At 36.4% G+C, this 22,818-nt stretch overlaps 1 protein-coding gene across 2 annotated transcripts in view; it reads right to left on the bottom strand.

Moving 5' to 3' along the window:
• TAB2 (TGF-beta activated kinase 1 (MAP3K7) binding protein 2) overlaps positions 1–22,818 on the bottom strand; it is an 84,819-nt gene that overhangs the window by 6,213 nt on the left and 55,788 nt on the right. For both annotated transcript variants that reach the window (XM_090279956.1, XM_090279957.1), the window contains 2 exons: positions 587–747; positions 298–391 (listed from right to left, as the gene is read on the bottom strand). In XM_090279956.1, coding sequence (XP_090136082.1) covers positions 298–391; positions 587–747 — 255 coding nt within the window. The remainder of the gene's footprint in view (positions 1–297; positions 392–586; positions 748–22,818) is intronic.

The following is a 22,818-nucleotide window of genomic DNA, read 5'->3' as shown; positions in this document are numbered from 1 at the left end:
TATGTAATAGCACATTTTTGACAATGCAGCTAAAGATACTAATCCCTGTCTTCCTTTAGCACATTACTAAAGAAGATTTGAAGGATATAAAATGTACCAAATTACTCCTCAACTAAACACATAATATATTTTTGGGGGGAGAGCAAAAATAAAAACCCAACAGTTCTTTAGCACTATCTTGCTCCAAAGTCAAATCTGAGACAATAAGATTATGACTGATAAATCTGTTTTGAGCTACAGGAAAAGAGCTGGTATATTTATACAACGAATTTCTGCTGAGTAGGCACTGAACTTTACCTCGGGCTTGAAAAAGATCAATTTCTTTGGTTAAGCAGTCAATGTCAATCTGGAGTTGTCTATTACAACTTCTCAACTGCTGCATTTCTTCCAGCTGAAAGATAATTCCATGTGAGATGGATCTACATTGAATTCTCATGTCATTAGTTAAGAAAAAAGAAAGTTTGGCAGGGGAAGGTAAGAACAGAAAAACAAGTAAGAATTAAGAGCTTTAAACTTACACTTCTGATAAGATTGCTTATTTACATGTTCAAGGAGAGAGGGCACAACAGTTAATAGGAAGACTTACTGAAGGTATTTGGGATATGGAATTTGATCTTTTCAGGCGCCTTCGAGTTAGATTATTTTCCATTTCATTGACCTCAGATTTTAGTTTATCCAGCTTTTTCTTTTGAATCTCAAGTTCTCTTTGAAGTCGTTCCATTCTGGCCTTCTGGTGTACCAACAGAGCTGCAATACATATTAGTAAACATGAGGACTCACTCACCCATATCAGTCAATTAACCTTTAAGCAGCTTTGAGGAAACAAATGGGTATTTCTATAACAAGAGTTTGCCAAGAATCCCAAAGATACATTAAAACAAAATACTGTGAATTTAAACACTTGAAATTTCAAAAATTTTAACTTGAAAATAATCTTTATTATTGAAGTGGACAAATGTCACTCACTAATTATTTTTACGGTTTGGATAAACCCACTTTATGGCCAAAGATAGCATTTTTATACTATTACTTCTCTAAAGGCTCTAGTCTACTAAATTAACCTACTTACTACTATTTAATTCGTATCCGACCTTCTGAAAGTATAAGCCCTTCTACTCCAAAAAGTCTAATACGCTTGGACAATGCATGAGGTATTCTAAAGTAAAATTTTATAGATACTTTAGAAGAGAATGTGGGTTAGATTACATCTATTTTGACGTATGCAACAAATAAAACAGACTGATTTGAATCCACATGAAAGTTAACATTAAGTTGTTGAAAACTATACTATTTAGAGAAATCAAACATACATTTTCTTATATGCCAATTACATTTTGTGAAAATATTTTCCTATGATTTTTAAAAAAGAAAATAAGTAATCAGTCTTGTAGCTTGAATGATGAACTGCTTGGGAAACCTACCAAGCTGTAAAAACCGACACATGTTCTTGGGATCCGTCCCTGGACAATGTCAGTCTCATTTTTTAGGATACTGAACTGAAAGTGAGGACACCTGGATCTACTTCTATAAGAAGGCAGCTTGGGATTATTCTACCATGAGAAAACAAGCAGATCTCATTAGAAAAGTACAATAAATAATCTTTAAAAATGAAAAATAATAATTAGCTTGAGTATGGCAAATGCATAAGAGAAGAAGTGAAGGCTATGCTAAGTGAAGCGAAGGAAAATCCACACAAAACCAATGGTGAAGGGAAGGAAACCAGGGTTCAAATCAATGATTTGGAACATAAGAAAGAAAAAAACAGTCAACCAGTACAGAATGAAGAAACAAGAATTGAAAAAAAGGAGGAGAGGCTTAGGAACCTCTGGGACAACTTTAAATGTGCCAACATCCTAATCACAGGGGTGACAGAAGAAAGAGAAGAAGAGCAAGAAATTGAAAACTTATGTGGAAAAATAATGAAGGAAAACTCAAATTTGGTGAAGGAAACAGACATACAAGTCCAGGAAGTACAGAGAGTCCCAAACAAGCTAGACCCAAAAAGGACCACACCAGGACACATCATCATTAAAATGCCAAAGGTTAAAGAGAAAGAATCTTAAAAGCAGCAAGAGAAAAGCAGAGTTACCTACAAGGGGTTCCTATAAGACTATCAGCTGATTTCTCAAAAGAAACTTTGCAGGCAAGAAGGGACTGGCAAGAAGTATTCAAAATGATGAAAGGCAAGGACATACAATCAAGACTATTCTATCCAGCAAAGCCATCATTTAGAATGGAAGGGCAGATGAAGCGCTTCCCAAACAAGGTAAAGCTAAAGGAGTTCATCATCACCAAGCCCTTATTATATGAAATGTTAAAGGGCCTTATTTAAGAAAGAGGATCAAAACTATGAACATTAAAATGACAACAAACTCACAACTATCAACAACAGAACCTAAAAATATAAAAACAAAAACAAACCAGCAAACAACCAGACTAGAAACAGAATCATAGGTATGGGGAGCATTTGGAGGGTTATCAGCTGGGAGGGGGAAGGGGGAGAAATGGGGAAATGGTGCAGGGGTTAAGAAGCATAATTGGTTGGTGCAAAATAGACAAGAGGAAGTTAAGAATAATATAGGAAAAGGTGAAGCCAAAGAATTTATATGCATGACCCATGGACATGAACTAAGTGGGGTGGGACTGCTGGAGGGAAGGTGGGTACTGGAAGAGGGGAGCAAAGGGAAAAGAAATTGGGACTAATGTAACAACATAATCAATAACATATACTTTAAAAATTAAATAAAAATCAGGACATATACTATATAAAAAAAAAAAGAAAAATAATTAAAATAAAACATCAAGCAGATTAAACCAATTAGATTAATGCTGAACAGTGATCTTCAACTAAACTGACACGTCTTTGAATCTAAAAAATAAGGAGAAGGCTATGGCACTTTAATGTACATTTGGGCCATTTAAGCTAGTAGTATATTCTAGAACCAGAATTAGTGTGTGGGGTGAGGAAACATATTAGGCTCCAGGGCTTCAAAACCAACTTCAGTTGATTATTTTTCCCAACAAAAATCTGACACTAATATAATCCACAGATGTTTCCTTGTGTAATCTTTCTTTCTTTCTTTCTTATTTATTGGAAGAAACAAATACGAGCGCATTATGTTTCAAGTTTTAAACACCATGGCTAATTCTGATAAACACTATAAAGTCCCGGTACACTGTCTGCCTTTTTAATATATATTCTATAATGCAGGGAGGTGTTTTGAAGATACACATGTCCCTGGTTGAAAACTTGCCATATATCTTTGTACATCCATACCTTCCTAAGCTTGCTTTGTCAAGCTTCTATTAATTTGGTTTATTTTACTTGAACTGCATTAGGGTTTATTTATTGTCCTAAGAGAAGATGAGGATGTGGGTTTTATTTTTTGAGTGAAACAATAAGAGAAGAACAGATGGAGGCAGGAAGTGGAATGAAGAGCAAGGCAAAGGCAAACTAGGAGTATATCCTTTCCGCCATTTCTGAACTCCAACCACTTACCAAAATGTCTCAAGCGACATTAATTAGAAACTTGTTCAAATTAATGATTATTTAAAAGTAGCACTTTTTAAAATGCTGAAGATTTGTGAGAAAATAATCACACATTTACTTAGTGATTCTAATGCCTAAAGATGGTTTATGCAGAAATTAGAAAATAAGATATATATTTGTGATATCATGCAATATTTTACATGGAGAGGCAATAAGAACAGATTTCCTGAGAAACTAAAATCCAATTTATACCAGAGTTGAGTGCTCACAATTTATACCATAGGGCAGAGTGAGACTTCAGGGTTTTGAATTTTTATAATAATTAGCCCCGGTCTGGTGATTTCCTTCGGGCACTTGGAAGAAGCAAATGCAAACTGCTCGGCAATCTACTTCCCCTACCAGGGGAGCTCACTAGTACAGGACCCATAAAGAAAAAATACTCAATGAAAAGGGCTCAAGAGAAAAAGAATGACCGAACATGAGACTGACCTACCACGAGAGTCAATGGCTCAAAGGAGCCGCCCAGACTTAAAGATTATATAAAAGTCTGCAAGAAGCTATGGAAAAATCTGTTTAAAATGATTACAGTAATAACAGAAGAAACAAAAATATAACCCAAAACACGACACTGAGTAATACAACAGACAGATTTGGAGAAGTACCATAAACAACCTTGTCAAACGAAAAAGTCATTGGAATGAAAAAGTCAGATAGATAAAAAAAAGTAGATTGAATGGAGTCATAAATGCAGTTAGTGACCTGGAAGACAGATCTAAGATTATTACCCAAAGCATACAAAGATAAAGTGATAGCAAACATGAAAGAGGAGATATAACATCTCATACAAATCTAAAAAGGAATTCCAGAAAGAAAACAGAAAGAATGGAAGAAAGGTAAAATGGGAAAAGAAACTTGCTGAAAAATTTCCAAAACTGAAGAAAAAAGAAATAATATATTCCAGAAGTCCAGAAGATAAGAGAATAATTTGTCCACCTAACTAAATTAGTGAGGAACGGATGATTAAAGACATTTCCAGATAAAGTTTGGGGGACTTTACCAGTAACGGACTACTGCTGAAAGAACTACTGAAGATGTTTTCTTTTTTTTAATAAAAAGGAAATTAATACCAAAGGAAAAAATAAGATGAAGAAATCTTAAGTTCTAACTATGAAACAAAGGAAAAAGACCATGGCAGGGGGTGGGGTGGCACGGATTGTTGAAAACAAAGTAAACCAAAAATATTAGAAAAGAATAACAAAGAAATTGTAAATATGAAGATCAAAGGAGAGGCATTCTGAGGTCCTGAAAGTGTTTAGGAAGAACACTCACAAATGTTGTTAAACCAAATATACATGTTAAAAATTTAGGGGTGCTAATTTAGAGAATGCTAAATAGAATGCAGTTTCTAAATTAAAGGACAGACCAAGAGGAAAATCAATAAAATTTGATTAAACTTAGGTGGCACAGAGGAAGGAAAAAAAACGGAAAGAATAAAAAAGCAAACAAAAAAATGACAGGAATAATTCCAAATATATCAGTATTCAAAATAACTACAATCTAATTAAATGAATCTTTTAAGATACATCATATCAGCAGACTGAATTTTTAAAATTTAGCTATATGTTGTTCATAAGAAACACACTTAAAACACAATCCACTACTCTACTCTTTAATATAATGAGAATCTACTTTGCATCAGGCACTGCCATAGGCACTTGGGAAATCAATCAACAAAACAGGCAAACATCACTGCCCTGCTATAGCTGATATTACAGAGGTAGGGGTTAGGGTTGGTACAAGAACAAGGCTCTAAACAAGGGGTTACCAACCTATGGCCAAATGTACCCCACTGCATGGAACACAGTCATGGTGACTTGTTTGCTTATTGTCTATAGTTATTTTCCTGTTACGATGGCAGAGTTGAAAAGCTGTGACAAAAATGGCTAGCAAAATCCTACATAATTTACTATCTGGCCCTTTATCAGATCATGTGGTGAGACTTGTTGATCATATTAAGGACTATGAGTAAATGGGGATTCATCACAGCACAGAAAGGGACAGAGTAAAAGGACTAAAGTAAAATTTATATTTTGCACTTAAGGCACCACTGTGACACAAAGTAAGAGCAGCCAATTGCTGGAGGTAGTTAACGACTGTGGTGTACCAAAAATGCAATAAAACCAAACCCAGCTCCATTCCTGACCAAAGTGACTTGCCCCTCATACTAATAACCTGACAGAAAGAAAGGTGTTCTCATTTCTGGGTGTAAATACACTTTATCTGAGTCTCTTCTCTCTCTCTTTTTTCTTTTCCACACAGTATGACATTCAATAGAAATTATGAGACACAGAGAAAAACAAGAGAAAAATTCAGCTTATCATCAAGAGAGGAAGCAATCATATTCAATGGGCAAAAACTGAAAGTTTTCCCTCTAAGATCAGGAACAAGACGAGGATGTCCACTCTCTCCACTTCTATTCAACATAGTTCTAGAAGATCTAGCCACAGCGATCAGACAAGAAAGAGAAATCAAAGGCATCCAAATTGGAAAGGGGGAAGTGAGGAAACAAAATTGTCATTATTTGCAGACGACATTATACTGTACTCAGAAAACCCTATAGACTCCACCAAAAAACTACTTGACCTAATAAGTGAATTTGGAAAAATAGCAGGGTACAAAGTCAATATTTGGAAATCTAAGGCATTTCTGTACACCAACAATAAAATATCAGAGATAGAAGCAATCTCTTGTTACTATAGCAACAAGAAAAATAAAGTACTTAGGAATAAACTTAACCAAGGAGGTAAAAGACCTGTACTTGGGAAACTACAGAACACTGAAGAAAGAAATTAAGAAAGATACAAATAAATGGAAGCACATACCATGTTCATAGATGGGAAGAATTAACATCATTAAAATGTCCATAACTAACCAAAGCAATTTATAGATTCAATGCAATCCCTATTAAAATACCAATGACATATTTCACAGACGTAGAACAAACACTTCAAAAAATTACATGGAACCAAAAGCAATCCTGAATAGCCTCAGCAATATTGAGAAAGAAGAACAAAGTAGAAGGAATCACAATACCTGACATAAAACTATATATTACAGGGCCACAGTAATCAAAACAGTCTGGTACTGGCACAAGAACAGATATATAGATCAATGGAACACAACAGAGAGCCCAGAAATAAGCCCAGGTCTCTATGGTCAAATGGAGTAAAAATAGCCTCTTCAATAAATGGTGTTGAGAGAACTGGACAGGGACATCCAAAAAAAATGAAACTAGACCACCAACTTACACCACACACCAGAATAAACTCAAGATGGATAAAGGACTTAAATGTAAGCTGTGACACCATAAAAGTCCTAGATGAAAGGTGGGCAGTAAAATTTCAGATATCTCACTTTGCAATATTTTTGCCAATATATCTTCTAGGGCAAGGGAAATAAAGGAAAGAATAAACAAATGGGACTTCACCAAACTAGAAAGTTTCTGCTCAGTGAAAGAAAACATCAGCAAGATGAAAAGGGAACCAACCGTATGGGAAAACATATTTGCCAATGATACCTTGGATAAGGGTATGCTCTCCAAAATATATAAGGAACTTACATGACTCAACACCAAGAAGACAAACAACCCAATTAAAAACTGGGCAAAGGACCTGAACAGACATTTCTCCAAGGAGGTAATACAGAGGGCCCATAGGCATATGAAAGAATGTTAACATCAGTAGCCACCAGAGAGATGCAAATAAAAACCACAATGAGATACCACCTCACACCAGTCAGAATGGCCATCATTAGCAAAGAAACAAATGACATGTGCTTATGAGGATGTGGAGAAAAGGGAACCCTAGTGCACTGTTGGTGGGAATGCAGACGGGTGCAGCCACTATGGAAAACAGTATGGAATTTCCTCAAAAAACTAAAAATGGAACTGCCTTTTCATCCAGCCATTCCACTGCTAGGATTATACCCACAGAATCCTGAAACCTCAATTCAAAAAAACCTGTGCACCCCTATGTTCATAGCAGCGCTATTTACAATAGCTAAGTGCTGGAAACAACCTAAGTGCCCGTCTGTAGATGAGTGGATCAAACACTGCGGTACATTTACACAATGGAGTACTGTGTAGCAGAAGGAAAGAAGGAACTCCTACCTTTTGCAACAACATGGATGGAACTGGAGAGTATTATGCTTAGTGAAATGAGCCAGGTGGTAAAAGACAAATACCATATGATCTCACCTAATATAGGAACCTAATGAACAAAACAAACAAATGAGCAAAATAGAACCAGAGGCATGGAATCAAGGAACAGACTGACAGTGACCAGAGGGGAGAGGGGAGGGGGAGAAGGGGGTAAAAGAAGGGGAAGGGTCTAGTCAAGGAACTAGTATGAATGACCCATGGACGTGGACAACAGGGTGGGGCTCGACTGTGGGAGATGGGGGAGGTGGGCAGGGCAGGGGAGAGTAATGAGGGAAAAATGGGACAAATTTACTACAACACTAAAAAAAGAAAAAAATAAAAGAGAGAGAGGAAGCAATCAATAGAACAATACTCCAAGGTGTCCCTGATGCTGGAATGACCTGACAGGGAATTTAAAACTATCATCAGTACGTTAAAAAAAATCTATTTAAAAAGATAGACAACATGCAGGCTTCAACAGGCTTACCAACTCAGTGGATAGAGAAGAATCACTGAGCTTAGAGACAGAAATTACACAAATTAGAACACAAAGGAAAAAAGGTGGAAAAAAAGAACAAAGTATCCAAAAGCTGTGGGACAATATTAATCCAATACAAGCAATCGGTGAAGGAGAAGAAAAAACAAGGCAGAAGAAATACTGGAGGGGATAATGGCCAAATAGTTTCCAAAATTAATAAAAGATAATAAGCCACAGATTCAGGGAGCCCAGAGATCTCCAAGTACTATTAAAACAAAACAAAATGAAAATAATGAAAATAAAAATAAAAATAATTAAAATAACAAAATAAAGCAAAACCTAGACACATCAGAATCAAACTGCTGAAAACCAAAGACATGTAGTAAATCCTGAAGGCAGCTAGAGAAATATTGAAATTTGTATACCAGGCAAATATAAAAATAAAATAAAGCCAAAGTAGCAATATTCATTTAATAAAAAAATGCACTTTAGGGCATAATATGTTGAGATAAAAGACATTCCTCACTTAATGATAAAAGGGAAAATTTGCTAGCATACAACTCTCATGCTGTATGGAAAACCATGAAAGGATATTCTGATTTATTTTCCAACTAACGCATATTTCAGAACATACATTCCAGGACAAGGGTTAAACATCCTCCTAGTCACAAACAGCTTCATTAGTAATCTTCAATACAGTATTTCTTAATGTTTCTATCAAAATAGAAGAGTAAACCTTTAGCAAGAGGCAGAAATTTGATTCAAAAAAGATGTGGGAGAAATGATGGAGCTGCAGTTGTTGAAGATATGCTGTAGGGATGTTTTGAAGTTACAGAGTGAATTCTTAAAAATAGTTCTGAGACAGAAAAAATATTACATCCTTGGGAATTCACAAAGAAAGGACTCTTTGCAATGGCTAAAGATGTAGATTGCCTTTCAGAGTTAAGGCAAGGTATCTCCTATGATTAAACTGAAGCTCTAAAGCAAAGTACTATAAATCCACTGTCTTAGAATTTAAGAGGTATTTCTTTCTTATGAAAACAAAATCTTAGGAGTTATAATGACGATATTAGTTAGAAATGGCAAACCTACTTTGTAGATTATTCAGGATCTCTTAAATATGTCTGTTAATTATAAACAAGCTAAAGATATTCTCTGAAACAGTAGGAAAGAGATACCATCGCTATTTCTCAGCAATTCTTTCTTCTATGTGCCTAAATTTTTATGAGAGGAAGGAATAAAAATGGTACAATCCAATGAGACAAAAGAAAGAAGTCAATTAATGGGCAAGAGGTTTCAGCCAGTTTCTGGAAGACTGAATGAAATGAAGGAGGGTGAAGAAAGCTAGTCTCATACACAAGGAGAGCACTTGACACAAAGGCAGCACTTGCCCAGCAGAAACCTAAAGAGGCTCCAGACTTTCATGAATGCAGGTAACTACAGGAGGCAGAAGTGAGGAATGGGCCGGAAGTCAGGGGCTTAATTAATGGGATGTCTGTTTATAGTCAACCTCTCCCTATCCCGCAGAAGGGCAAGTAACTATGTTTACTGTAAGGCGCCCAAACACATTTCTCAAGCGGGCCCCTATACACGAGGAATGCCAGGTGGTGATGGTGGAGTGTTCTCCTGTAGCAGCTGGCTTCTGACTTGCTCAACACAAAGCCGTCTGCCAAGTAACACATTTCATTTTCTTATACAGGATTTTCAATTAGGTTCAGAGTTCTTCATTCTCAAATATGAACCAACAGACAAGGATCACCACACATCTGAGGAACACCTGACAAGAAGAAGATATAGATAAACAAACAGGAAGGCTAAATCCAGATTAAGTGAAGAGAATTCAGGAGAGAACCAAAAACTTCAATTATAATAAACATCAGTTAACAGATTTGAGACAGTAATGCACCCATAAAACAATAATCTGCTATAATAAAAGAACCAGAGAACTAGGTCTCAGAAATTAAAAAACATCACTGCTGAAATGAAAATTTCATATACAGGTTGGAACAAAAGTTAATTGTACCATGGAAAGAGAAGGCGGTGGAATATACTGAGGACAGGACAATGCAAAATAAATAAAAAGTTGGTCCAGAATGGCTGAATAAGAGAACTTCTAGAAAGAGACAATGGAGAAACTGGGAGTCAGAATGAGATTTCCATGGCTGAAGGGAGACACAAGCTATTAGACCGGCGGAGTTCACTGAGGTGAAACAAGGATATTTAAAAAAGACCTATACCAGACATTATCACTGTACCTATATAGAAGCAATTATATACTGTGCATACAGAACATACATAAATGTATGTATACAAATATGTATATGATGGTAAAATTAAAATAATAATGAACTGTAATACAAGTATTTAAACCATAATAAGGTCTGGGTAAAGACTGTTGCAGTTTCACTTGTGGTTATTTGCACTGAACCACTATTTCAAGAGCTACCTATTATTACTTTGTATTTATATGTCGTTATCATGCTAAGAGGCAAGTTCGTTTCATTTCACACTTGGGAACATTCAGCATATTCGATTTTTCATTATCAAGTGTATCTCTTAATTAAGCCTCAAGTTCCTTGAGGGTTAATGCTGAATTCAGTTTTATACCACCTGGTATGTGGTATTAAACCTTGAAAATCCTAGGCACTTGATAAAAATCTATTATATGTAAAATAATGACAACAATTTGACTTTTAATGGATAGCAGAGTAAAATTCTAAGTCCAAGGACTAGAAACATTGATAGAACAAAACATTGAGAATTTTTAAGTCTCCTTCATGTGTAGTTTTAATATTTTTCACTTAGTAAGATTTAATATGTTTTGAAATATGACAAGACTTCTAGGTTGCTGACATTGCAGGAACGTGGCTTTTTTATATGCTTATTCTAACAAGGGAATAAGTGAAGTATTTGACATCTTGGTCATACATTGACTTCTTTAGTTTTCTAAACTTAACTATCTACTTTGTCTTCCAAAACAGACAAAAAAGAAGAAATAACAGGTAGAAAAAATATTTAGTACCTTTTAAACCATTTTTCAGTCAAAATTAAAATTTAATGGATAAAGATAATTTAAGTACGCAACTCCCTCTTGTGGTTGTTAAAACAACCATTAGTTAATTAAAAAACTTGGGATCTTACAGCACTCTGTAAATATACTAGATGTTTTGTACAACAATTTCAGAAAGTGTGGCCTTGACTCAGCTTTTATCAGCTTCTGATGAACAATGAAGACAATTTTTTATTTAACTTTATTTATAACTAGAAAAACATGTCTGAAGCTCCAGATGGTATAAGCTTTACTAATTTTAGGCATTCCATAGCGTAAATAATGTTTAAGTTCTCCAGAAGTTAAAAAAGATAGAGAATGGAATGCACATATTAAAAAAAAATACCTTTGGCCATTGGAAAATGTACCAGCTGTTTATGGATACAAAGATCTTAGGATTATTAAAAAATTGCCATTGGAATGTAATAGGTACTTACTTCTTTTAAGTTTTTGCCTGTACATGCCTAAGTCAATCTACCTAAGAAGGTACAATGTCAGCTTCTAAAATAAATCAAGACTTTTCTAGATTGTAACTGTTGACAGCAGGAAGATCTGTTTTATACACCACTGTATAATTACAGTCACTTATTTGATGATTGAGTCACAAAAGATTTAGAGATGGCAATTATCCTAAAATAAAGCATTCTGATGTTTCATTTATTTTGCCATTTTAAAGGTCTGAAATGAAATCCTGCAACAGTTCTGCAACTGGGCCCATAATCTGGGCAACAAATATAACAAGAAAACTATGAGAAATGATGCTTAACCTCTGTAATTAACTTAAAGAAATTTAAATTATTTATACATTAGTATTACTAGGTAAACATAGGGCCTCTGCTTGACAATATTTTGTTGGCATTTATTTGTATATAATTAAGATGCTGCATACAATCCTATAGCTTTAAGATACAGACATTGTCTAAAACTTTTGTTTTAGAGAAAAAGAAAACTGGGGCCTAGACCCACCAAAGGAGTCTCAAAGATGAACTGGGTGAACTATTACAGGAACTGGTATGTTTATAGTTTAGAAAGGTTTATACTGTAAAAGGAAATATGGTAGCTAATTTTAAGTTTTTGAAGGAATGCCATATGAAAGAGAAATAAGGCCAGTTGGTATAGTTTTGAAGGAGTATTATAATTAAAGAAAAGATATGCATAAGATTTCTGTTCTTTTTTCAAAATCTTGGAATGGAGAAGAGCTTTGTAAATAAGACATAAAACTAAGCCCAGAAACTAGAGGAAAAAGACTGATAAGTATGAATATATATAAGTAAAAAACAAAAAAATACTTCTATTGACCAAGTTAAAGTAACATTAGAATAAACAGACTAGGCATTCTATAAAAAAGGCCAAGTTCACAAAATAAATACAAATGGCTGAAAAATTAATATTTGAAAACATGTTCAATCTTACTCATATTTAAAGATGTAAGTTAAAAAATACCAAAACAAGACATTTTTATCTAGAGAATGACAAAAATGTATTATTTTTAATCACCTACATAATGATGGGTGGGAGGGAAAGGAAGAAAAGAACCTTCATAAAAATGTTGCCAAAATGTTCCCCATTTATAAATATGGAAAAAATAAATATTGTACCAGTTTATACTCTGGTAGAAGAATGTCTTTAGAGAGTCTCAAAATTAGAAGTGGCAACATGGATTGTGTTAGTGGTGCCCTTCACCAAACAGCTCTGATGCTCTGTCTCCTGGGCACAGTAGTTTCACCTTAGCCATAGTTTCACTTTCCATGGTTTCAGTTACCCTTGGTCAACCACGGCCTGAAAATATTAAATGGAAAATTCCACAAGTAAACAATTTATAAGTCTGTTTGTTTTTTTAAGATTTTATTTATTAGTTTTTAGAGAGAGGGGAAAGGAGAAAGAGAGGGAGAGAAACATCACTGTGTGGTTGCCTCTCACATGCCCCCCAACTGGGGACCTGGCCTGCAACCCAGGCATATTCCCTGACTGGGATTTGAACCAGCGACCAATTTATAAGTTTTAAGTTGCCCACTATTCTGAGCAGCATGATGAAATCTTGCACTGTTCTGCTTAGGAGGTGAACTATCCTTGTCCAGCATCTCCATGACATGGCCTCCCTCCTATCCTTGCTAATCACTTCCTGGTTATCAGATAAACTGTAGTATTTCAGCATCCGTGTTCACGTGAGCCTCATTTTGCTTACTAATGGGCCATAAGACAAGAGTGGTGATGCTGGCCATTCAGACATGCCAAAGAGAAGCTGTAAAGTGCTTCTTTTAAGTGAAAAGATGAGGACAGTAAATGAGAGAGAGGGAGACAACATTCACACAATTTTCATTACAGTATATTGTTATAATTACTCATTTTATTATTGTTAACCTCTTACTCTGCCTAACATAAATTTAATTTTATCACAGATACATATGTATAGGAAAAAACACAGTATACATATAGCATTTGGTACTATCTGTGGTTTCAGGCATTCATTGGGGGTCTTGGAACATACTCCCCATGGATAACAGGGCGCTACTGTATATTGTAGAACTGAGCCTCTCCAATCTGTCTGAATTAGGTGTGGCTACATGACTTGCCTTAGATAAAGAGTAGTATGTGTTGGAGGAGAGGCTTAAAGAGTCAGTGCTGATTTCCTGTATTTCCTTTGTCTTATCTGAACAATCATGGAAACAAGAGACTGAGATTCCCTCAGCCTGGGTCCCTGAGTGGGGATGGTATATAACAGAGCCCACCAGCTAGTCTATGGCAAGTGAACTAGAAATAAATCTTTTGTTTTAAAGCCACAGTTTGTCACGGTAGCATAACCACGCCTAAATGAATGATACATCTATTAAAATTAAAAACACACATATCCTGTGACACTGCAGTTCTACTCCTAGTAATCTTTTCTGCCAACATACTTAGACATGGACACAAATATGTATACAAAATTTTACTGTAGCAGCTTGTCAAAGCAAGACTTTAAAGGTCTATCAAGAAAGGACTGGTTAGAGATTATGTACAAAATAACAGGCAGCCATTTTTAAAAAACGTCAGTTCTACACTTGTTGACCCGGAATACTTAAAGATACGCCAAAAAAAGAAAATCAGAGCAAAATACTATGTTCCATTTACATAAAGAAATGTAAATATATATATGCTTCATACATAATTTCAATTTCCAGAAAAATACAAAATGAACTGTGAGTAGCTATTGGTTGTCTCTGGTGAGTGGAACTTTTCATTATACACCCTTTTGTTCCTACATATACTTAATTAAAAAAAATATTTGAGTGTAATAAAATTAAAAATTGACAATTCTAAAATTTATATGGAATAGCCAGAGATCCCCAAACAGCCAAAATAATTTTGAAAAAGAACGAAGTACAATTTACATGTCCCAATCACAAAACTTACAAAGTAAATAACAATAATCAAGAGTATAGTACTGGCATAAGGATAGACACACAGATCAAAGAAGAAATTAAAGAACAATAGTATTAAAGTATCATTAAAAGGGTTTATAACTTATTATATAAGTAATTTTTAAAAAGGAGAAGTCATAACCACAGAGAGACACAGAAGGCCACTTCATCACAATGTGACTAGTAGGAAGTGCAGAGACGCGGAAGGGCTGGCTGGGCTCCCACGGGTGGCAGCTAAAGAGACTGAGAAACAGCTCAGCAGCTGGGGGTTCCCTCTGAGAAGGGCAGGGTCTAAACCCCCAGCTGGGCTTCCCAGTCTACAGCAACAGAGTGGAAAGTAAAATAGTACCCAGCTGTGAAAAGCGAAAAGCCACAGGGTTTTTTGCTAGCCTGAGAGAAACAGCTGGAGAAAAAAGAGCTCTTAAGTGGATCACATAGGAAAATATTTTGGCACCCACTTACCCTGGGCTCAAGCAGAGGGAGGACAGAGAGGACTGGAGACACTTGGGGAGAGTTTGGGGTGCTGGCTTTGAGAGAACTGAAGGGGCAGCCGGCTGGGTCCCAGTGCTGACTCATTTCCTGTCCTGCAGGCGGACCATTCCCCTCCAAGTGGCGTCAGCCTGAAGGGAAGCAAAAGCCCTGCCCACAGGAATTAATCTGCCCCACCCTCGGTGCTTAGGCCTGATGGCTGATCACAGATTGAATATATTAACAACTAAAGGAGACAGACAAAGGCAGTAGATCTCTGGTAGTCTCCATCAGGCTGCCTAGGCCCACACTGGTACACGATCTGATGCCACCAGGGGCAGATACAGGAAGTGCAGATCAATCTAAGAAGCAGCAACAAACAAGAAGAGTCACAAAAATGCGGAGACAGAGAAACAACACCCCATTGAAAGGAAAGGAGGAATCCTCAGAAAAAATGTTAAGTGAAATAGAGGTAAGCAAACTATCAGACATGGAATTCAAAACATGGATTATAGAGCTCAATGAGTTCAGCGAGCTCAAAGAAAACTACAAAGAACTCCAGGGAAACTACAAGGAACTCACTGAGAATTACATTAGCATGAAAAAGGACATAGAAGCTATCAATAAGAGCCAGGAGGAAATGAAGAATACAATTTCTGAATTGAAAAACACAGTAGAGGGAATTAAAAGCAGGCCAGAGGAAGCAGAAGATCGGATCAGTAAGCTGGAGGACAACAAATGTAGAAAAAATCCCCAGATAGTGAAACAAAATGAAAAAAGACTGAAAAAGAATGAAGAGGTTTTAAGACAGCTGCAGGACAATATGAAACGTAATAATATCCGTATCACAGGAATACCAAAAGGAGAAGAGGAGGAGCAAGGGATAGAAAACCTGTTTGAAAAACTAATGACAGAAAACTTCCCTAACTTGAAGAGAGAAAAAGTCACACAAGTCCAGGAACACAGAGGGTCCCAATGATGATGAACCCCAACAGACCCACTTCAAGACACATCATAATTAAAATGGCAACATTCAAAGACAAAGAGAGAATCCTAAAAGCAGCAAGAGAGAAACAGCTAATAACATACCAGGGAGCTCCAATAAGGCTATCATCAGATTTCTCAACAGAAACACTACAAGCCAGAAGGGAATGGCAGAAAATATTCCAAGCAATGAAAAACAAAGGCCTGCAACTAAGAATACTTTACCCAGCAAGACTCTCATTAAAAATGGAAGGTGAAATAAGGAGTTTCCCAGACAAAAGAAGGCTAAAAGAATACATCTCCACCAAACCAGCATTGCAAGAGATGCTACAGGGTCTGCTTTAAGAAGATGAAGAAACAGAGAGAGACAGAGAGAAACACAAGTACAAAGGGGGAAAATGACAATGAATAAGTACCGATTGATAATAACCTGAAATGTAAATGGATTAAATGCTCCAATCAAAAGACATAGGGTAGCTGAGTGGATTAGAAAGCATGACCCACATATATGCTGTCTACAAGAGACCCACCTCAGAACAAAAGATCTACACAGACTGAAAGTGAAGGGATGGAAAAAAATATTTCAAGCAAATGGACATGAAAAAAAAGCTGGGGTAGCAATACTTATATCAGACAAAACAGATTTCACAGCAAAGGCCATAAAAAGAGACAAAGAAGGACATTTCATAATACTTAAGGGAAAAATCCACCAAGAAGATATAACCCTTGTAAACATATATGCACCCAACATAGGAACACCCAAATATGTAAGGAAAATTTTGAAAGACTTCAGGAAGGATATAGACAGCAACACACTCATAGTAGGGGACTTTATTTAACACCCCATTGTCAACAATGGACAGATCTTCGAAGCAAAGAAACACCAAGGATATTGAGGCACTGAACAACACTCTAGGTCAAATGGACTTAGTCGATATATATAGAACTTTTCACTCCAAAGAAGCAAAATATACATTCTTTTCAAGTGCACATGGAACATTTTCAAAGATAGACCACATGGTAGGACACAAAACAAGCCTCAATAAATTTAAGAACATTAAAATTATATCAAGCATCTTCTCAAATCACAATGTTTGCTTGAAACTGGAAATCAACCTCAAGGAAAAAACTCAAAAACATTCAAACTCATGGAGAATGAATAACATGCTATTAAACAATGAATGGGTTAACAATGACATCAAGAAGAAATCAAAGTTTCTGGAAACAAATGATAATGAACACACAACAACCCAAAACCTATGGGATATACAGCGAAAGCAGTTCTGAGAGGAAAGTTCATAGCAATACAGGCCTACCTAAAAAGGATAGAAGAATCTCTAATAAAGAACCCAACCCTACAGCTACAAGAACTAGAGAAACAACAACAAAGCCCAGAGCAAATAGAAGGAAGGAAATCATCAAGATCAGGGCAGAATTAAATGACATAGAGACTAAACAAACACTTCAAAAGATCAATAAAAGCTGGTTCTTTGAAAAGATAAACAAAATTGACAAGCCTTTAACCAGGCTCATCAAGAAAAAAAGAGAGAGGACCCAAATAAATAAAATCAGAAATGAAAGAGGAGAAATCACAACCGATACCACAGAAATACAAAGGGTTGTGAGAAATTATTACGAACAACTGAATCACAAGAAATTTGACAACCACAAATTTCTGGAAACATAATCTTCCAAAACTGAATCAAGAAGAAGCAGAAAGCCTGAACAAACCAATAACAACCAGTGAAATTGAAACAGTAATCAAAAAACTCCCGGCACACAAAAGTGCTAGACCGGATGGCTTCAAAGCTGAATTTTACAAAACATATAGAAAAGAACTAATTCCTATCCTTCTCAAACTATTCCAAAAAATCCAGTAAGAGAGAAGACTCCCAAACTCTCTCTATGAAGCCAGTATTACTCTAATTCCAAAACCAGGTCAAGACACAATAAAGAAAGAAAACTACAGACCAATATCCTAATGAACATAGATGCTAAAATCCTCAACAAAATATTGGCAAACTGGATCCAGCAACATATTAGAAAGATCATACAGCACAATCAAGTGGGATTCATCCCAGGGATGCAAGGATGGTTTAATATCCGCAAATCAATAAACATAATACACCACATAAACAAAATGAAAGACAAAAACCACATGATCATATCAATAGGCGCTGAAAAAGCATCTGATAAAGTACAACACCCATTTATGATGAAAAAACTCAGCAAAATGGGAATAGAGGGAGCATACATCAACATAATAAAGGCCATATATGAGAAACCTGAAGCCAACATCATACTCAATGGGCAAAAATTGAAAGCATTCCCCCTGAGGTCAGAAACAAGACAAGGTTGTCCACTCTCCCCACTCCTATTCAACATAGTCTTGGAAGTTCTAGCCATAGCAACCAGACAAGAAAGAGAAATAAAAGGCATCCAAATTGGAAAAGCAGAATTAAAACTGTCATTATTTGCAGATGACATGACAGTGTACACAGAAAACCCTATAGGTTCCACCAAAAAACTACTTGACCTAATAAGTGAATTTGGCAAAACAGCAGGGTACAAAATCAATATTCGTAAATCTAAGGCATTTCTGTACACCAACAATAAAATATCAGAGATAGAAACTAGAAAAAAAAATCCCATTTACTATAGCAACAAGAAAAATAAAGTACTTAGGAATAAACTTAACCAAGGAGGTAAAAGACCTGTACTCAGAAAACTACAGAACACTGAAGAAAGAAATTAAGGAAGATACAAACAAATGGAAGCATATACAATGTTCATGGATGGGAAGAATCAGAATCATTAAAATGTCCATACTACCCAAAGCAATTTATAGATTCAATACAATCCCTATTAAAATACCAATGACATATTTCACAGACCTAGAACAAATATTTCAAAAATTTATATGGAACCAAAAAAGATCCCGAATAGCTACAGCAATCTTGAGGAAGAAGAACAAAGTAGGAGGAATCGCAATACCTGATACCAGACTATAATACAAGGCTACTGTGATCAAAACAGTTGGTACTGGCACAAGAACAGACTTATAGATCAGTGGAACAGAATAGAGAGCCCAGAAATAAATCCAGGTATCTACAATCAACTAATACTTGATAAAGGAGGAAGGAACATAAAATGGAGTGAGAAGAGCCTCTTCAACAAATGGTGTTGGGAGAACTGGACTGGGACATGCAAAAAAAAAAAAAAGAAACTAGACCACCAACTTACACCATACACCAGAATAAACTCAAGATGGATCAAAGACTTAAATGTAAGCTGTGACACCATAAAAGTCCTAGAGGAAATATAGGCAGGAAAATTTCAGATATCCCACATAGCAGTATTTTCACTGATCTATCTTCTAAGGCAAGAGAAATAAAGGAAAGAATGAACAAACGGGACTACATCAAACTAAAGTTTCTGCTAAGCAAAAGAAAACATGAGGAAGAAGAAAAGGGAACCAACGATATGGGAAAGTATATTTGCCAATGATACCTCAGACAAGGGATTAATTTCCAAAATATATAAAGAACTTATAAGTCTCAACACCAAGAAGACAGACAACCCAATTAAAAAGTGGGTAAAAGACCTGAACAAACACTTCTCCAAAGAGGACATACAGAGGGTTCATAGACATATGAAAAAATGCTCAACATCATTAGCCATCAGGGAGATGCAAATAAAAACCACAATGAAATACCACCTCACACCGGTCAGAATGGCCATCATGAACAAATCAACAAATCAACAAACAAGTGCTGGTGAGGATGTAGAGAAAAGGGAACCCTAGTGCCCTGCTGGTGGGAATGCAGACTGGTGCAGCCACTGTGGAAAACAGTATGGAATTTCCTCAAAAAACTAAAAATGGAATTGCCTTTGAACCAGCAATTTCATTGCTAGGATTATATCCGAAAAATCCTGAAACACCAATTCAGAAGAACCTATGCATCCCTATGTTCACAGCAGCACTATTTACAACAGCCAAGTGCTGGAAACAGCCTAAGTGCCCGTCTGTAGATGAGTGGATCAAACACTGCGGTACATTTACACAATGGAGTACTATGCAGCAGAAGGAAAGAAGGAACTCCTGCCATTTGCAAGAACATGGATGGAACTAGAGAGAATTATGCTTAGTGAAATGAGCCAGGCGATGAAAGACAAATACCATATGGTATCACCTAATAAAGGAAACTAATGAATAACACAAACAAACGAGCAAAATAGAAAGAGGGCATAAGCCTGTGATCTCATTACCTGAGTGACTGTACGTATAGGCCTCACTTAATCCTGTCTGTATCGCTACCTCCTGAGACTCTACGGTTTGGTTGAACTAAGTGGTTGGAATACAACAAAGATGCCAGTCTCTTAAACCAAGCACGCCGTTGTCCGGGGACAGCCAACTGATCTGGAGTCTGCAAGATCCTTCCCTATGTGGGAAGGCCACCCTCCCCTCCACACCCCCACTCTTATTAGGAATTTCTGGACCCAAGGGTAAGTAGGACGATGACCATGCCCAGCTTGAAGCAGCTAGAGGAGCAAGAGACCTTTGCCCATTGTCCTTTGTAAGATTATAAAGGGTCTTAAGTCTGTGAGGGGGGGATTGTTATAAAAAATTAATTATTTTTTAAAGAGAATAATATAGGAAAGGGTGAAGCCACAGAACTTGTATGCACGACCCATGGACATGAACTAAGGGGCGTGGGATTGCTGGAGGAAGGAGGGTACTGGGCAGAGGGGAGCAAAGGGGAAAAAAATTGGAACTATTGTAACAATATAATCAATAAGATATACTTAAAAAGAATTGCAGTTTACCAATTAGATCAATACCACAGATGGATGTCTGCAGAGATAACAGAGAATGAGAAATCAGTTTTGGCCACAATGTTAGTTTTCCAAGAGCCTCTATTATAACAAAACACAGGAAGCAGGCCTTCCTCTCCGCCCAAGAAAATTGGTTTGAATGAGTTGTCAGTATTACAAAAAGCACAGTTCTAAAAATGGGAGAAAACACCAGAAAGTCTTAGAATATAGTGAATGATTAAGTATTTATTGGTACTTTCCAGGAACTAGGTAGTCAGGTGGTATGACTAAAAGGGAAAAATGTATCCTTACTACTGGTGAGCAATTGCATTTCAATATTTGTTTTTAGTAGGTAAATTAACACTCTTCTTCATATCTATAGATTTTTAAGTTAAAATTTCTCTCTAACCTCCATTTGTTTTTTCCTATTTGGTGCTCATTTTTGTCTCTGATTCCTGTAGTACTTTAATTCCTTTGGATTGGTGGTGGTGGTGGTGGTGGTGGTGGTGGTGATGGTGGTAGACGTGGTGATGAGATGAATAGAGTGCTGGTAGAAGCTTCATTAATTTACTTGTTTGTCTTCTGCTCATTCTATAGCAGAGGGCATATCAAACAATATATCTCTAATGAACATAAATTCTTGTTTTTGAAATTTTTATCATAGCATTTTTAGATTTCAAATGTTAAATGAAATATAAATGCAAAATAATGCATTTGGTTACCAAATTTATTAATGTTCCCTCTTCGATTTCAGAAAATATTTTCCTATGATTTTAGTACCTGGCTCAACTTATTTTTCCATTCTGAAAAAGTAATGTTCCAGGAGCTTTAGAAAGATCAATTTGACTGCACACAAGGCAGAGATATTTCTTTTCTCCTTATTACCCATACCACACAAATTAGAGTTCAGAAAAGATCCTTGCTTAAAGATCAGTATTATTCACTTCACCCTACTTAGTACTATAGTGAGTGCTGTGTAAACTGTAAAGCATCACACACAGGTTAACATCACAAAAAAGCATCTTTTCAGAAATGAGCAATCCTTTGATTTCACTAGAATGAAGTCAAAGAAACACTAGATCAAGATTTTGTCAAGACCGGTTCCACAGTAAACAGAAACAAACGAGATGGAAGGTTGCAGAACAGCTCCCACCTCAGAACACGTGCCCATACACAGATAACACACAGGTGGAGAGCCACATGAATATTGTTAGCAGAGAGGTAATTTGAGTGGCAGATTCTGGGGAACCCTGCTTTCTGGGGGAGGCTCTGATCTCTCCAACCAGAGCCTTCACTCTTCAGCATTTTTTTAACCTTTAGGTGCTTTTAGAAGGTGCTCTCCACAGCTATCCAGGGCCGTACTTCATTGCTTTATTTCTAATTATATCTATATAATGTGATTTCTTTTTCTAGCTGCCAGTTTTTTGTTTTTGTTTTTGTTTTTGATGGAGTGATCTTTCAGCTTCACGATTCTCAAATTGAGGCACACGTGAGCACCAGGATGGGGCGTGTTATATGCAGCTACAGTAAACCTGAAGCATCTTTCCAGAAGGTTTATTTTGAAAATCTGTAAAGCCATTATAGTGTCGGGTTAAGAGTGTGGGCTCTGTCGCTTTCTGGGTTAGAATCTTGACTCTGCCACTCATCCTCTGGCAAGGTACTTAAACTATCAGTTCCTATGGATTTTTTTCTGAAAAGAGAAATAATACTAGTGCCTACTTTATAGGTGGTTTTGAGAAATGGGCATTCAGAACAGTGCCTAGCATACAGCTGGTATTAGTTATTATTCAGCTTAAAAGTAGATTAATCATTTTTCCCCCTTGAGCCAGAATGGAAAGATAGGAAATGTTGGTGTGTGTATCTGGATAGGGAGACCCAAGGACAACCGCACCGAAAAGGTGACTTTTGAATAAAGACCTGAAGGAAGTCAGGGGG

The sequence above is a fragment of the Furipterus horrens genome, unplaced genomic scaffold (genome assembly GCF_987537825.1).
Source record: "Furipterus horrens unplaced genomic scaffold, mFurHor1.1.pri manual_scaffold_6, whole genome shotgun sequence".
NCBI classification, from domain to species: Eukaryota; Metazoa; Chordata; class Mammalia; order Chiroptera; family Furipteridae; genus Furipterus; species Furipterus horrens.
This window is presented reverse-complemented; position numbering and strand designations above follow the sequence as displayed.